The sequence below is a fragment of the Bos grunniens genome, chromosome 5 (genome assembly GCF_055505025.1).
Source record: "Bos grunniens cultivar Pamir isolate PY7600 chromosome 5, Bosgru_T2T1.0, whole genome shotgun sequence".
Classification (NCBI taxonomy): Eukaryota; Metazoa; Chordata; class Mammalia; order Artiodactyla; family Bovidae; genus Bos; species Bos grunniens.
This window is the reverse complement of record NC_141169.1, coordinates 16,431,940-16,450,638: the sequence shown is the minus strand read 5'-3', so window position 1 is coordinate 16,450,638 and position 18,699 is coordinate 16,431,940. Positions and strand designations below refer to the sequence as shown.

At 36.5% G+C, this 18,699-nt stretch overlaps 1 protein-coding gene across 3 annotated transcripts in view; it reads left to right on the top strand.

Moving 5' to 3' along the window:
* The window catches only part of MGAT4C (MGAT4 family member C), an 874,849-nt gene extending 856,609 nt beyond the window's left edge, over positions 1–18,240 (top strand). For all 3 annotated transcript variants that reach the window (XM_086403733.1, XM_086403731.1, XM_086403732.1), the window contains 3 exons: positions 6,541–6,693; positions 14,298–14,445; positions 16,236–18,240. In XM_086403733.1, coding sequence (XP_086259859.1) covers positions 6,547–6,693; positions 14,298–14,445; positions 16,236–17,377 — 1,437 coding nt within the window. In that variant the 5' untranslated portion in view covers positions 6,541–6,546 and the 3' untranslated portion in view covers positions 17,378–18,240. The remainder of the gene's footprint in view (positions 1–6,540; positions 6,694–14,297; positions 14,446–16,235) is intronic.
* The last annotated feature ends 459 nt before the right edge of the window (positions 18,241–18,699 follow it).

The following is an 18,699-nucleotide window of genomic DNA, read 5'->3' as shown; positions in this document are numbered from 1 at the left end:
CAACTTCAGCATCAGATCTTCCAATGAATATTCAGTACTGATTTCCTTTAGGATTGAATGGTTTCATCTCCTTGCAAACCAAGGGACTTATAAGAGTCATCTCCAACACCACAGTTCAAAAGCATCAGTTCTTCAGTGCTCAGCTTTCTTTATAGTCTAACTCTCACATCCATACATGACTACTGGAAAAACCATAGCTTTGACTAGATGGAACTTTGTTGGCAAAGTAATGTCTCTGCTTTTTAAATGCTGTCTAGTCTGATCATAGCTTTCCTTCCAAGGAGCATTCATCTTTTAATTTCATGGCTACAGTCACCATCTGCAGTGATTTTGGAGCCCCCAAAATAAAGTCTGTCACCGTTTCCATTGTTTCCCCATCTATTTGCCATGGAGTGATGGGACCAGATGCTATGATCTTAGTTTTCTGAATGTTGAGTTTTAAGCCAGCTTTTCCACTCACCTCTTTCACTTTCATGAAGAGGCTCTTTAGTTCTTCACTTTCTGCCATAAGGGTGGTGTCATCTGCATATCTGAGATTATTGATATTTCTCCCAGAAATCTTGATTCCAGCTTGTGCTTTATCCAGCCTGGCATTTCACATGATGTAAAGTTCAGTTGGTTAATCATTTGCCTGCCAAGCAAGAGACATAGTTTTAATCCCTGCCTGGGGGAAATCCCCTGGAGAAGGAAATGGCAACCCACTCCAGTATTCTTGCCTAGAAATCCCATGGGCAGAGGAGCCTGGTGAGCTACAGACCATGAGATCGTAAGAGTTGGACACTACTTAGCAACTAAACCACCACCACTCTGCATATAAGTTAAATATGCAGGGTGACAATATACTGCCTTGACGTATTCCTTTTCCTATTTGAAACCAATCTTTTGTTCTATGTCCAGTTCTAACTGTTGCTTTTTGATCTGTATACAGATTTCTCAAGAGGCAAGCAAGGTGCTCTGGTATTCCCATCTCTTTCAGAATTTTCCACAGTTTGTTGTGATCCACACAGTCAAAGGCTTTGGCATGGTCAATAAAGCTTAAGTGGATGTTTTTCTGGAACTATCTTGCTTTTTCAATGATCCAGCACAGATATTGGCATTTTGATCTCTGGTTACCCTGCCTTTTATAAATCCAGCTTGAACATCTGGAAGTTCACAATTCACATATTGCTGAAGCCTGGTTTGGAGAGTTTTGAGCATTACTTTGATAGCATGTGAGATGAGTGCAATTGTGCAGTAGTTTGAGCATTCTTTGGTATTGCCTTTCTTTGGGATTGAAATGAAAACTGACCTTTTCCAGTCCTGTGACCACTGCTGAGTTTTCCAAATTTGTTGGCATATTGAGTGCAGCACTTTAACAACATCATCTTTTAGGATTTGAAATAGCTCAACTGGAATTCCATGACCTCTACTAGTTTTGTTTGTAGTGATGCTTCCTAAGGCCCACTTGACTTTGCATTCCAGGATGTCTGGCTGTAGGTGAGTGATCACACCATTGTGATTATCTGGGTCATGAAGATCTTTTTTGTATTGCTCTTCTGTGTATTCTTGCTACCTCTTCTTAATCTTCTGCTTCTATTAGGTCCATAACATTTCTGTCCTTTATTGAGCCCATCTTTGCATTAAATATTCCCTTGATATCTCTAATTTTCTTGAAGAGATCTCTAGGCTTTTCCATGCTATTGTTTTCCTCTATTTCTTTGCATTGATCACTGAAGAAGGCTTTGTTATCACTCCTTGATATTCTTTGGAACTCTGCATTCAGATGCTTGTATCTTTCCTTTTCTCCTTTGCCTTTAGCTTCTCTTCCTTTCTCAGCTATTTGTAAGACCTTCTCAGACAACCATTTTGACTTTTTGCATTTCTTTTTCTTGGGGATGGTCTTAATCACTGCCTCCTGTACAATGTCACAAACCTCCAACCATTGTTCTTCAGGGAATCTAATAACAGATGTAATCCCGTGAATCTATTTGTCACTTCCACTGTATAATCATAAGGGATTTTATTTAGGTCATACCTGTATAGTCTAGTGGTTTTCCCTACTTTCTTCAATTTAAGTCTGAATTTGGCAGGAGTTCATGATCTGAGCCACAGTCAGCTCCCGGTCTTGTTTTTGCTGACTGTATAGAGCTTCTCCATCTTTGGCTGCAAAGAATATAATCAATCTGATTTTGTTGTTGACCATCTGGTGATGTCCATGTGTAGAGTCTTCTCTTGTGTTGTTGGAAGAGGGTGTTTGCTATGACTAGTGCATTTTCTTGGCAAAAAAACTCTGTTAGCCTTTACTCTGCTTCATTTTGTACTCCAGAGCCACATTTGCCTGGTACTCCAGGTAGCTCTTAACTTCCTACTTTTGCATTCCAGTCCCCTATGATAAAAGGACATCTTTTGGGGGTGTTAGTTCTAGAAGATCTTGTAGGGTTACTGGTCGGGGCATAGACTTGGATTACTGTGATATTGGATGGTTTGCCTTGAAAACTAACAGAAATCATCCTGTCATTTTTGAGATTTCCCCCAAGTACTGCATTTTGAACTCATTTTTTTGACTATGATATCCACTCCATTTCTTCTAAGGGATTCTTGCCCACAATTGTAAATATAATGGTCATCCGAATTAAATTCACCCATTCCAGTCCATTTTAGTTCACTGATTCCTAAAATGTCAACGTTCACTCTTGCCATCTCCTGTTTGACCACTTCTAATTTACTTTGATTCATGGACCTAACATTCCAGGTTCCTATGCAATATTGTTCTTTACCACATCCGACTTTACTTCCGTCACCAGTCACATTCACAGTTGGCTGTTGTTTTCACTCTGGCTCCTTCTCTTTATTCTTTCTGGTTTTACTTCTCCACTCTTCTCCAGTAGCATATTGGCCACCTGCTGACCTGGGAAGTTCATCCTTAAGTGTCATATATTTTCTCCTTTTCATACTGCTCATGGGGTTCTCAAGGCAAGAATACTGAAGTGGCTTGTCATTGCCTTCTCCAGTGGACCACGTTTTGTCAGAACTCTCCACCATAACCCATCTGTCTTGGGTGACCCTACATGGCATGCCTCATAGTTTCATTAATTCATTATTGTTTTCCAGTATCCAGTTTTTCTTACCTCCCCACCCCCTTGAAATTAGAGTGGTAATACTATTATTACTTTTGCCAGTGAACTGCTCAGCTCTACATATGGAAGAGATAAATTGTTTCACTTTCACCTCATAAGAGACACAAAGATAAATTCCAGGTGCACTAACAGAAGTCTGTCTATTAAAGCAAGCAAAAAAAAAAAAAAAAACACACACACACAGGAGAAAATAAATGAGACTATCTATTTGACTCATAGTTGCTGGGGACCAGCCCCGGCTGATCCAAAAAATTTGAAGCGGGGACGGCATTGGCGAGGATCAGGAAACAACCGCTTAATTAAATGTTTATTAAGGATATAAAGAGTGGTGAAATAAGGATAGCTCAGCAAAGAAATTCAGTGAAGAAAAGAGGCTGAATAAAATTCCAAAGCAGGGAATTTACGTCACCTACGAAGGCCGCAGGCGTCTTCCCGTTCTCCCGAAGGAGAGGAGACACTAAGGCCTCCCCGGTCAGATCTTAGAAGCCCAGGCAAAATTAGTAGGCTTGATGAGCTTCCCTGCCTCAGAGGAAAAGTTCAGCTAGAAGGTGAAAGAAAGAACGACATGGGGAGACAAAATTCCGGTGAACAAAAGGACATACTTTATTTTCCAAAGTAGTTTTATACCTTAAGTTGTGCATAGAGGATAATGGGGGAAGGGGTAGAGTCATGCAAAGACAGCAGTTCCTGATCCTTATCGAAGTCAGGCTTTCAAACTTATCATATGCAGAAGTTTAGGTGATTTACATCATATTCTGGCCAGGAAGCCTGTTAACATTTTAAGAAACTTATTTTTCTCTAAAGGTGATTATTCTAAAGTCAGGTGCCAGCCTCCAAAAAGCAATGGAGAAAGTTGCATTCCTATAGGGCAAAGGCGAGGTGGGCTCAATCAAGAAAAGAAGTAACTCAAGGTTCCCAAGATTACAAACATTGAGGCAACTGCTTACATTTCTATACACCCATTATATCAATCAATACACCGCCAAGGACACAGTAGATAAGGGATATGGAGACTTAGCAGCAAACATTGGCCCAACAAGTGAAAAACCCTTCACCAATACAATTTCTAATCAATCTTTTAACTACTCAAAGGAATCTGTGTTTAGACAGTTTAGAACATCTCCTGCCTCTCACAGTTGGGAGGCTCTGAACAATCACATGTTTCCGGAAAAAACCTATTCAGGCAGGCTAGAGGACTTCCAAAGGAGTTTGTAGGTTGAAACGCTATCACACCCAGGAATTATTAATGAGCTGTAAGCTAACTCTTTTTTCAGAGAGAGGTAGTGGGGAACAGCCCCCTGTAAAGTCAGAGGTGTAGGTGAAAGCACAAAGCAGAAAGTAGGCAGACTCTGGTTTGGGGGGTAGATTGCTCGAGCATTTCCAGGGAGACTCCTGAGGCTTGATCCCGCCTTTGCGTATGTCAAGCCTCCTTCCTCATGACCTTTGCCAGGGGCGGAGCTCGCTCCCCACACATAGTGGCTCAGACGGTAAAGCATCTGCCTGCAATGCAGGAGACCTGGATTCGATCCCTGGGTCGGGAAGATCCCCTGGAGAAGGAAATGGCAACCCACTCCAGTACTCTTGCCTGGAAAATTTCATGGACAGAGGAGCCTTTTAGGCTACGGCCCATGGGGTCGCAAAGAGTCGACATGACTGAACTACTTCACTCACTCACTCATCTGACATCAAGATAGGGAAGGATTTTTTTTTAATATTATAAAAATATATATATGTGCATGTCTACACATATATTCATAGCTAAAAATCAAGAAAAAATAACTCTCAAGAAGAATATGACCAAAGAAAATGGGCTTTCATTAACATTTCTTTCTCCCAATTCCTCATCTTCTTTTCTATAATTTTCAAAGATTCAGAAATGCTTTCTTACATTAATTCATGGAAGAGACATTGTTAGCTGGATGTATTCTAGACATTGTTGTAACAGTTGGGGTACAGCCCTTTTTCACCTCCTGAAGTTCGTTATGCCCATAAATACTTCATCCTAAAGCTGAACCCAAGAAGACATAGTATATAACTCAACAAGGCATAATTTCCAAAAATTGTTGTTTATGGACAAAATATGATTTCACTAACCTTTTGATCATTCTAGGTTTTCTATATAATTTTTAAAAATATCAGTAATCTAAATGAATTTATAATTGTAGTGGATCACAAAATGTAGAAGAGTGAAATGGAAAATAATTAGGTTTCCACTAACCCTACCAACTCCAGTTTGGCTTTTTGTAGTCCATAAATCATTATAAACAATAGATTGAGCAAGGCAATGTTGATATGCCACTCCAGGATTTACACTGATTTCGCAAGAATTACTGGGAAAATAAACAAAGCAATTATAACTGAATTTTTGTGTAGACTCACCCCCAAAACTTTAACTTCCTCTGTGACTTCTCTTTCTTTCACTCAAATTTTCTCCCTATATTTCTTTTCAGTGGACCTACTCTGAGATCAGTATTAGCCCCAAACTTCTAGTGTCTTCTATTTTTATTACATTATAATATGGGGAGATAGATGTTACCTTAATGCTTACTTTTCTTTTATTTTCATTCTTTCTCATCAGTTCAGTTTAGTCCCTCAGTCATGGCTGACTCTTTCTGACCCCATGGACTATGGCATGCCAGGCTTGCCTGTCCATCACCAACTCCTGGAGCTTGCTCAAACTCATGTCCATGGAGTTGGTGATGCCATCCAACCATCTCATCCTTTGTCATCCCCTTCTCCTCCTGCCTTCAATCTTTCCCAGCATCAGGGTCTTTTCAAATGAGTCAGTTCTTCATATCAGGGGGCTAAAATATTGGAGTTTCAGCTTCAACATCTGTCCTCCCAATGAATATTCAGGACTGATTTTCTTTAGGATGGACTGGTTTGATCTCCTTGCAGTCCAAGGGACTCTCAAGAGTCTTTTCCAATGCCACAGTTCAATAGCATCAATTCTTCTGAGCTCAGCTTTCTTTATAGTCCAACTCTCACATCCATACATGACTAATGGAAAAACCGTAGTTTTGACTAGATGGACCTTTGTTGGCAAAGTAATGTCTCTGTTTTTTAATATGCTGTCTAGGTTGGTCATAGCTTTTCTTCCAAGGAGGAAGTGTCTTTTAATTTCATGACTGCATTCACCATGTGCAGTGGGGACTATTATCTTCTTACATTATTGTTACCAATATTTATTTGTTCAGAAATAACTGTGTTTTTCACTTTTACTTACACTACATCAAGATAAACCACTGCATTATCTTTATGTTAATGTATTGATAAATTATGCCAACTTTTATTGTGAAAGTGTAAACAATTTTGGTTCAAATATTTGGAGAGTAAAATTTTATAAAGGCCTGTTGATTGATATGGTGAGGAAGTATTTACATGCATAATTAATTGTTAGTAATTCTGTGCCTCTTTTCCACAGGAGAGAATGCTTAAATTTCACCAAGTGAAACATATTTTTGATATACTAGATAAAATGCGATGCCTGCGAAAACGTTCTACTGTCTCATTCTTGGGAGTTCTTGTCATTTTCCTTCTGTTTATGAACTTGTACATTGAAGATAGCTATGTTATGGTAAGTCTTGGAGGTTGATTACTTTTTGTTCAAAGTAAGGCCTAAGTCAAACGAGACAGTCCACTTGCAGCATAACTTCAGTCCCAGGATATTGAAATAGCCTTAGTCTGAGCAAAATTATAACATATATCTTTCCCATCTAGCTACTTTTTATATCAATTATATATTGTCAACATTATAATTGTTTTGGCTCATGGTGCAATGCTTTATTTAATGCTATATGCTATATTTAATGCAAATATGCACATCTAATTACAAATAAGTTAGCTATCATCCCTATCTGAATTAATTGTATGTCTCTGTGTGTGTGTGTGTGTCTGTGTGCTTAGTCTCTCAGTTGTGTCCAAGTCTTTATGACCTCATAGACTCCTCTGTCCATGGGCTTCTCCAGGCAAGACTACTGGAATGAGTTGTCAGTTCCCTCTCCAGCGGATCTTCCTGACACAGGGATGGAACCCATATCTCCTGCATTGAGAAGCAGATTCTTTAGCACTGAACCACCAGGAAAGCTCATAGTAGTATATCACATATTTATTGAAAAAAATACACTTATAAGTAGAACTGGGCAGAGTCACCTGTAAATAGACTAAACAAATTTTTATAGGTATTACTCCTTACTTTCTATACTTTTCTATATTATCAAAAATTTTCAAATCCTATTGTCTAATTAATGATACTAAGTGTGCTATTTTGTTAAGAAGGAATGCTTTATTAATGTGTGACGTCTCATTTGGATCTTGAATAGCTGTACATGACCACCATGTTTTACCCTTATAGTCACTGAAAAGTAATAAAGAATGTCAAGAACTAGAGATAAGAATGTGAAAACTATTCAGTAGTTTAAAAAAGATAAAATTAGTACGTTAGTAGACTTTGTCCCCCATGTCTGGCAGCATGCAGGTGTCTTAGTCCCCTATGCATGCATGCATGCTAAGGTTGCTTCAGTCTTGTCTGACTCTATGACCCTACGGAGTATCCAGGCTCCTATGGCCTTGGGATTCTCCAGGCAAGAATACTGGAATAGGTTTCCATGCCCTCCTCTAAGGCATCTTCCTGACCCAGGGATCAAACTCTTATCTCTTGCATCTCCTGCATTGGCAAGCAGGTTCTTTACTCCTAGAGCCACCTGAGAAGCCCCCAACCAGGGATCAAACCCATGCCCCCTACAATGGAAGTGTGGAATTTTAGCCTCTGAAGAAACTTACTAATGATATGCATTGGGACACCAAGGAAGTCCCTAATTTTATGGGTTGTTGTGTTTTTTTTGGGGGGGGATAGTTTTCTTTTTTTTGGCCACACCACACAATCATAGATACTTAGTTCCTGACCAGGGATCAAACCCATGCTTTCTACAATGGAAGCACAGAGATTTAACCACTGGGATGCCAGGGAAATTCCCTGAAGGAATTTTAAGTGAATTATTAAAGTGTACAAAAAGACATATTCTGACTAATTGTGAGAACTCAATATGTCTCTATTATTTATTTTTGTTATGATTGTAACATAATTCATGTCTAATGAGAATAATTATGGACATAATTTCTTATTTACTTTTTCCATCATAACTGATGTTAAAATATCTGAGAAAATTCTAATACTTGTGCAATGATTCCTGTTTACATATTTCAGAAAACCAAAGCCTTTGAACACACAGAGGACTGGAAAGTATTTTCTTTCATACAAGCATGCTGAAAACTTTCAATTAATATTTTAACTAGAGAGACAATTGACAACAACTTCAAAGATCATTTCCTAGTAAAATGTTTTATTTTATTAATTGAAAATGATTTAGTAACTACCAGTTACTTCTCAGATACTATTCTATATTCTACAGGCCAACCAAATGATCTTAGTTGGTACAGATTTTCTTAAGAGGTCTTCTGTAAAGCATCTTGCCTCCCTTAGCATTGTTCTTTGATGGTGAAATTCTGTCACATTCCTAGATCTTGACTCTGCCTATGTCTTTTACCTTCAGTTATAGGTTTAATCTTGTGAGCTTTTACTTTCAAGTATAGGTTTAATTCTACCATCCTTAGTCAATTCACCATATTGAAGGTACCACAGTTAATAGAATTTGACTAGGCATGATCTAGTTAAAAATAGCAAACTGGAAAGACTTACAAGTGATATGCATTTTAGACTTTTTTAACCTGACTATTAGGTTTATGAAATTTAAGAACAATAGATCAAGACCTAGGTGATCCAGCTATTTTTTAATTAAGAGAATTGAAGATTGTAAATTAATTAGAGGAGCTCTTGATTAGTGATTTAATTTTGCGATAAACATTTATTTCTTGCATCTCTGTGTACTGGTAAAGGTAAATCTCGTCTTGTAAATCAAAAACATTGTACTGGTAGGATGTTTGTTGCATTTAGTGATGATAGACTCTTTCAAGTGCAATTTCAATATTTAACTTTAAGTAGATAAAATATTATTATATGCAGCAAACATCTTTATGTCTTTTGGAAGAGAACCACTTCAAATTCACCATAAAATGTATAAGAAGTAATAGAGTACATACCCATGAGATCAAATGCTATTGCTCTATTTATACATTTCTGTCTAAACATCAGTCCTACCCGCATTATTTAAAAGTGTGATTTAATGAAGCAGCTTTTACTAAAGAATACTTTTTCAATGAAATCTGGCTACATTAGCCATATACCACCAGGGAAGCCCATATGTATCTAATCAGATTTACAAATCATCCCAGGTACAGAGAAGAGATTAATTACTTCTTAGCTTAAAAAAAAAACTGATTTTTTTTTAATATTTACTTTATTAAGTAGAAATTTGCATTATTTAGAAAAAGTGAATTAAAATGGATGTTAAATATAAGCATCCCCCCATTTTGAAAATTTAGTAGTAATATTTTTATTAATTTAAATGTTCACTCTTTACTAGAGGATGTTTTCTACCTAAATTACATTTTGAACTAAATTTTATCCCAAGGCTTAATATGTACAAACTTTTAAATATTCATTGTCATTCATGTACAATTACATTAAAATTGTTCTTCAGTTCAGTTGCTCATGTGTTAGTTCAATTCAGTTCACTGGCTCAGTCATGTCTGACTCATTGAGAGCCCATGAACCACAGCATGCCAGGCCTCCCTGTACATCACCAACTCTTGAAGTCCACCCAAACCCATGTCCATCGAGTCAGTGATGCCATCCAACCATCTCATCCTCTGTCGTCCCATTCTCCTCCTGCCCTCGATCTTTCCCAGCATCAGGATCTTTTCAAATGAGTCAGCTGTTTGCATGAGGTGGCCAAAGTATTGGAGTTTCAGCTTCAATAACAGTCCTTCCAATGAACACCCAGGACTGATCTCCTTTGCGGATGGACTGGTTGGATCTCCTTGAAGTCCAAGGGACTCTCAAGAGTCTTCTCCAACACCATAGTTCAAAAGCATCAGTTCTTCAGCATTCAGCTTTCTTTACAGTCCAACTCTCACATCCATACATGACTACTGGAAAAACCATAGCCTTGACTAGACAGACCTTTGTTGACAAAATAATGTCTCTGCTTTTTAATATGCTGCCTAAGTTGATCATAACTTTCCTTCCAAGGAGTAAGTGTCTTTTAATTTCATGGTTGCAATCACCATCTGCAGTGATTTTAGAGCCCCCCAAAATAAAGTCAGCCACTGTTTCCACTGTTTCCCCATCTATTTGCCATGAAGTGATGGGACCAGATACCATGATCTTCGTTTTCTGAATGTTGAGCTTTAAGCCAACTTTTTCACTCTCCTCTTTCACTGTCATCAAGAGGTGCTTTTGTTCTTCACTTTCTGCCATAAGGGTGGTGTCATCTGCATATCTGAGGTTATTGATATTTCTCCCAGCAATCTTGATTCCAGCTTGTGCTTCTTCCAGGCCAGCATTTCTCATGATGTACTCTGCATATAAGTTAAATAAGCAGGGTGACAATATACAGCCTTGATGAACTCCTTTTCCTATTTGCAACCAGTCTATTGTTCCATGTCCAGTTCTAACTGTTGCTTCCTGACCTGCATACAGGTTTCTCAAGAGGCAGGTCAGGTGGTCTGGTATTCCCATCTCTTTCAGAATTTTCCAGTTTATTGTAATCCACACAGTCAAAGCTTTGGCATAGTCAATAAAGCAAAACTGGGTGTTTTTCTGGAAATCTCTTGCTTTTTCGATGATCCAGGAGATGTTGGCAATTTGGTCTCTGGTTCCTCTGCTTTTTCTAAAACCAGCTTGAACATCTCGAAGTTCATGGTTCACATATTATTGAAGCCTGGCTTGGAGAATTTTAAGCAATATGTTAGTATCCATAGAAAACTGGCCTCTTAGTTGTGGTATGAGGAACCTAGTTCCCTGATACAGGATTGAACCCCAGACCCCTACACTGGGAGCACAGTCTTAACCACTGGACCACCAGGGAAATTCCTTGTTTTTCTTAAATCAGGAGGAAATTGTAGTTATAATTCAGAGAACTCAGATAAACATTACAGTAATAAGGCCTCTAGGGTTATTTAGCATATGGATTCTATTCTTCTTGCTAGACAATCCATCAGTGGCCCCAAATCCTGGGTGTATAACAGCTTAGTGTATTGCTTACATGATAGAGGCATATGTGCCTTTCAGTAGGAAAGAAAGCCAAGTTCAGTGTAATAGACAAATTGTATTACAAGGCAAACTAAGTAGAAGAGACACTGCATGCCCAATCAACTTAGCCTCTCGGCTGTGAGCATCTTCAAAGTAGCCACTAGGGTATATATTTAGCCTGTAGCTAGTCCATTGAATTTCATTCCCATCCAGAAAATGATTGTCATAAAGCTTTGTCTTGTTACTGAAAAATACACTACAGCATAGTAGCTATAGAAAGGAGGTATCCAGGGAGAGCCTGGCTGTTCAGGTAGATGCTTCTGGAAAGCAGCCAACAAGGCTGACTCAGGTGAAAGTTGCATTATTTATTTTATGCTGAAAAGTGTAAAGACTTGTTCTTGAGAATTTAATAAAGTGCTTTCATATGTCACATTTCATCTTATATTCTGTTATGTCCTTCAATCAGGATGAATGTACTCTATCTTATCACAGAAAAGGTCTGGATTTTTACGTGTTCAAGATAGAATTCTTAAAGAGATATTCAGTATCCTGCACTTCCTTTAGAATGTGACATCACATAAGAACAGAATGGTAAAATGAATTCAGTATTGTGACTACTGCCTGATTTTTATAAATATATTTTCTAGATCCTGTTAAATATGGACATCATATTTACTATTAAAGTAGCTAATGAAAAATTGAGTCTCCAGTTATCTTTTGAAAATCCTAAATTTGTTCATTTTAAAACTTTCATGATTTTTTTAGGTTTTCAAAAATACAAAGATGAAAATATTTATATGCAACTAATTTAAAATAATCAGAATTCAATGCATATTAATTAGTACATTTATACAACTAGCCTCCCAGGTTTAATGTCATGTATTTTAAAATTCTTTAACTTATAGATGGCAAACACATTATAAATCAGAATAAAGTATTTTTCTTTGTCCAAATTATCAAGGCAATATAAAATATTATACACTATTAAAAAGCAAATATAGGCTCATAAACATAATTCAATATACAGAAAAGATATACAGAATGCATATTCATTTATCAAGGACCAGATTGAAAGCCCTTGCTAGTCAATATTCACTATTTCAACTTTTATTCTAAGACAATTTCAGCCTGGCCATAGATTTAAAACTTTGAGTTAGTCACCTTTTCCCTTGATATTTGAATCTGAAATAAAGCAGTAAATGTTTCAACTAAAGTAAAATTTGTATTTGAATTTTTTCTAGTATTTTAGGATAATGTTTAATTGATTAAAGTTTTATTGACCAAAGTCCAATAGTATGAAGACCAAATTTATTTAATACATTCACTTTCTCTGTTGTCTCAAAGGCATTGCTCATACCTGACCTGCCAATCTTATACTGAATAGTCGAAATAGCCACAGAACTCACACAACACAATAGATACTTTGCCAGAAAAGAAAAAAAAATCTAATTAGGTTGTCCTAATATTCTACCAGTGATAATAAAACATATACAAAAGCCAAGCAGGTCATCATGTTGCTAGTAATATATAACTAATAGAGGCTTGTTCAAATGATTAGATAATCAAAACCTACAACTGAATTTATATCAGAGGGAGATAAAGGGAAGCAATTAATTGTTAGCAGGATATTTTTAAGCTGAATAGAAATATCTTCTTGAATATAAACCATCCTGAAGATTGTATGACATAATTCCATTATCAAATTGATACTAAAGTTTTTAAATATAAAAGATCTAAACTTCACTTTCATCAGGATACTCCCTCTTCCCCTCTACACTTATAAGCAACAAGCAAACATCGTGGGAAAGACCTTTACAAGGTCTAAAGACATTTCCTTGAACATTTGGTACTAATGTCTCCTAATCAAGATATCTTGAAGATATTTGTAAAATATACTATCATTTCAAAAAGACTATTGCTGTCCATTCTCAATAGGCTTCGATTACAGTGGCTACATAAATGACTGACTAACACTTCTTGATAATAAGTTATTCAAACTCCAATCATTATGTTCACTATTGCATCCTTCTAATCATTCCTAAAATTTCAAAATCTTAGAAATAATGTGTGGTCTTTTATTTGACAACACTTGAAGAAGAGTAAGTAGTTTAATATGATTCAGATATGGGGAATCTAGTGAGAATTAGCTTTACATGAAACTGTAAAGATCACTGTCAAGTTTGAAGATTCTTGTAAATAATGTGAATTTTAACATGAAAGGAGTAGGAGTTTTCAAAATTTTTTTTTATCAAGAGAATGCCATTATTAATGTATTCTTTACAAAAGCAACTGTAGACATAAAATAAAAAGTGGAAAATAGTGAACAGAATCTAGAATTCTGGTGAAAAATAATTATCTACAGCTTCTAATGCCAGTCATTGATATTTATATAATACCCATATTAAAGACTCTTGAGAGTCCCTTGGACTGAAAGGAGATCAAACATAAAGGGAATCAACCTTGTATATTCATTGGAAGGACTGTTGCTACAACTGAAGTTCCAATACTTTGGCCACCTGATGCAAAGAGCCAACTCATTGGAAAAAGCCCTGCTGCTGCTGCTGCTGCTAAGTCTCTTCAATTGTGTCCGACTCTGTGCAACCCCGTAGATGGCAGCCCACCAGGCTTCCCCATCCATGAGATTTTCCAGGCAAGAGTACTGGAATGGGCTGCCATTTCCTTCTCCAGACACTGATGCTAGAAAAGATTGAAGGCAGGAGGAGAAGGGGACGACAGAGGATGAGATGAGTAGATGGTATCACAACACCAACTCAATGAACGTGAGTTTGAGCAAGCTCCGGGAGATGGTGAAGGACAGGGAAGCCTGGTGTCCTGCAGTCCACAGCATTGCAAAGAGTTGGACATGACTGAGTGACTGAATAACAATAACAACATATTGTATATCAGATATATATACCCATTTTTTATATATATATATATATATATATATTATTATTATTGTGTAAGGAGAAAGTTTATTTAATTCATGACCATCTGTTATTTCTCTCTTCCTCCTTCTTGGCATTCAGGAAGGAGACAAACAGGTTTTAAGGGAAACATCTACACATCAGCTGAGTCCAGAACACTACATGCATACTTTCAAAGATTTGTCTAATTTCTCAGGAGCCCTCAATGTCACCTATCGCTACTTAGCTGTCATGCCTTTACAAAGAAAGCGTAAGTATACTTATATTTTTAAAATCAAGAACAATAAAATACTTTGTTTTAAAAGAATGATAACATGTTTCATTTGTATAACAATAAATTTATGGGCTTTACTAACATAAGATATATTTTGGGAAACATTGTGTTTCTTCACAAATTCAGTTATTCACCAATCCAATTTCATTAATAACAACACCAAAAAAAATTAAATGCCTAATTGTGACATGAAATTTTTAACAGTTTGCTATAGAATTCATGTAGGGAGACTAGGAAAAAGCAATTCACTTTAACTTTTTTAAGTTAGCTTTTAAAAATATTCCCACAGTGATACATTTCCAAACATTGGTTTTATGACATGCCCACCAATTTGAAGTAGTGAAAATCATTGTATTTGTTTCCTAAGATGTCATAATGAACAATCACAAACTAGGTGGTTTGAAACAATGGAAATTGATTCTCCCACATTTCTGGAAGCCAGAATTCAGAAACCAGGATGCTGGCAGCACCAGACTCCATCTAGAGGAGAATCCTTCCTTGCCTCTTCCAGATGTTGGTCACACTTGGCATCCCTTGGTTAGTTGTAGCAAAACTGCAATCACTGCCACTCTCCACATGGCCCTTCTTTGTCTCTCTGTGTCCTCTCCCGTTCTTATAAGGACATTAGTCCTTGAATTTACTGTCCAATCTAAATCCAATATGATTTCATCTGGAGATCTTTAACTAATTGCATCTTAAGGTCACAGTCTAAAGTTCCAGGTAGACATGAAATTTTGGAGGCAATTATTCAATCCACTACAGGCACTTTGATCCAAGAAGTAACATACTACATTTCATGGATTTCAAGACATTGTAAATTATAGACAATATCATGATCTAATTGATGAACCACTAAGAAAGTACAAGCATCATCAAGTTTAAGTTGTAAGATGCTATCAGTTGTGATATACAACCTGAGTTTAAAATATTTCTGTGTGAAAAATATGCTTTAGAATCAGTGATACACAGTGATATCATGAACTTCTTAGTAGATGGTGTGGAGACCACAAAAATTGAGTTCCCTGTTAAGAAGCGTTTATGCAAGTGAGTTTGTGATCACCAGGTTGAGGAAAAAATGCAATAGTTTAGCTTTCTTTAGATCTTTTTTCTTCCATTTCAAATGTCTACTTCTCTTAAACTTCGTCCTAATTTCAAAGACTGCCAGCCACTATTTTTTAAAATCTCCATCTATTGCACCACCTTTGTTCACACATTACTAATCCCTTACAAATGTGTGCTGGCACATATACCAACTGCTGTATACTAAAGAGGCAATATAAAACAGAGAGTTTGTGTATGTTAGTCACTCAGTTGTGTCTGACTTTTTGAGACCCCATGGACTGTAGCCTTCCAGACTCCTCTGTCCATGGGACTCTCCAGGCAAGAATACTGGAGTGGTTTGCCATTTCCTTTTCCAACTGCTTTGTACTAAAGAGGTAATATAAAACAGAGAGTAAGAGCAGGCAAGAATATTGCAGTAACTTGCCATTTCCTCCTCCAGGGGACCTTCCTGACCCAGGGGTTGAACCGGTTACTCCTGTGTCTCCTGCATTGGCAGTCAGTCTTTACCACTGCGCCACCTGGGAAGCTTTTGCATATTTAGCATAATCCTTTAATCACAAAATGCTCTATATATGATCATTCACTTAGATGTACTTAATAGAGTAGAAGGCCTAAGGGGAAAAGAACTTTTTTTTCTTTTTTCTACGTTATTCAAAACCCAGTTTCACCTTTAATTTGTCTTCATTTTGGATTCTTTTGTTCAGGATTTCTTACAATTGGACTTTCATCAGTGAGACGAAAAAAAGGAAGCTATTTACTTGAAACAATCAAGTCAATTTTTGAGCAATCCAGCTACGAAGAATTGAAGGAACTTTCAGTGGTGGTTCATCTAGCTGACTTTAACTCATCCTGGCGTGAGGTCATGCTGCAAGATATTACACAGAAATTTGCCCACCATATTATTGCTGGAAGGTTAATGGTTATACATGCTCCAGAGGAATATTACCCAATCCTGAGTGGCCTTAAAAGAAATTACAATGATCCAGAAGATAGAGTCAGATTCCGTTCCAAGCAAAATGTAGATTATGCTTTTTTGCTCAACTTTTGTGCCAATATTTCATACTATTATGTAATGCTTGAAGATGATGTTCGTTGTTCAAAAAATTTCTTAACTGCCATCAAGAAAGTCATTGCATCCTTAGAAGGAACTTACTGGGTAACCCTTGAGTTCTCTAAACTTGGCTATATTGGAAAACTTTATCATTCTCATGATCTCCCACGTTTGGCACATTTTTTATTAATGTTTTATCAAGAAATGCCTTGTGATTGGCTATTGACTCATTTCCGGAGTCTGTTAGCTCAGAAAAATGTGATTCGTTTTAAACCATCTCTCTTTCAACACATGGGTTATTATTCATCATATAAAGGAACTGAGAATAAGTTGAAGGATGATGATTTTGAAGAGGAGCCATTTGACCTCCCAGATAACCCTCCTGCAAGTCTTTATACAAACATGAGTGTTTTTGAAAATTATGATGCAAGCAAAGCCTACAGTAGTGTTGATGACTACTTCTGGGGGAAACCACCTTCAACAGGAGATGTCTTTGTGATTATATTTGAAAAACCAATTGTAATAAAAAGAATTAAAGTGAATACTGGAACAGAAGATCGACAAAATGATATTTTGCATCATGGAGCTCTAGATGTTGGGGGGAATATTAGATATTTTAAACAAAATAGACAATGTGTTACTTACATTAAACTAGGAGAATTCAGAAATGGAAACTTTGAAGTATCTGATGTAAATCAAAAAATTCCATTTGATATCCATTGTATGAGGATATATGTTACCAAAACACAAAAGGAATGGCTGATTATTAGGAGTATTAGCATTTGGACTTCTTAGCCAATTAAATCAATATGTCCAGTTACTAAAGCAGGTCTTCCTGTTTCCTGCTTTGCTACTTCCTCTTTTGCTCCCTTTGTCCTTTAGAGGGAACGCAATGGATTGGATATTTAAAAAGTCAGTCATTGTGGCAGTTCTGATCTGCTCATTGTCAGCATACTTTTACTCTTATACACACATTTATTTTAACTTTTGAAGCTGAGAATCAGTTCATAGTTAATAATACTTTTGTTTATATTTTAATGTTACTTTCAAATTTTCACCTGCATGTCAAAATGGTGACATGAAGGATTTAAAATGAGAAAATGTGGTTTGTTCAATGGTGAATCTTGAAAGATAGTTCCCACTGTATGCACTTATTCAAGAATTTATTTCATTATATCATCAGATTATTAAGCATCTCTGTGACTATGCAGTTGGTTAGAATGATAATCTGTCTTGTTTTTCTTGTAAACTTAGGTTTCCATAGACTTCTGTACATCTACAATGAATACCTCCTCATAGAAGTGATGTCTTTACAACAGAACTTTGTGTGTCTCTGAGGTGATGAAAAGAAGAAAAAAAAAAAACTTAAAAATATCCTCCCCTGATTATTTATATAGGAGGGGAAATTGTTCAATGTATAAAAATTTGAACACCTACTGTCAATAAATTTTCTGTGGGAAGCAGTCTTTTTCCAGGTTCCCTTTTGCGAAAATAAAGGTTATGCTCAGTATTTTCAGGTTCCACTGGGTACCTGCATTTAATAGGAAAAAAATAGAGAAGGCTTATGGTTAGTCCATTCCTAATGAACATTTTCAGTATATGCAGAAAATTTTTGAAATTGATTTTATATGTTTGTATTAAAATTCATATGCTTAAAATCCTTGTGATTTATCATATACTTTTTTGGAGTTCAAATGGACATTTTATGAAGGAAGAACATAAGAAACAGAAATCAGTCATTTTTTCTACACGCATAGCTACTCCAAGATGAGAGATCAAATGTTTTAATACCCAGACTATGTTCTTTCTCTTATGTAAAGATTGGTCTTCACATAATTTATGATTTTGTTTCTCTGGTACATGAGTCTCAGTTAAAAAGTTATTCTATCTGAAAATAGCTTGCATAATTTTTCCATAAGTCATGTTGTCATTCTGTAAAATAATCCTAAAGTGTCCTAAATGATACTCTTGTGATATATGCACCCAAATGGTAAGCAAACTTGTCTAAATTTTACTGTGAGGGACTTCACTATAGTGTCTACACCATAGAGTCATTAAAGCAATTCAGGACACCTACAATAGTGCATCCTAAAATCATTGTTTTTTCAAAATGTCCT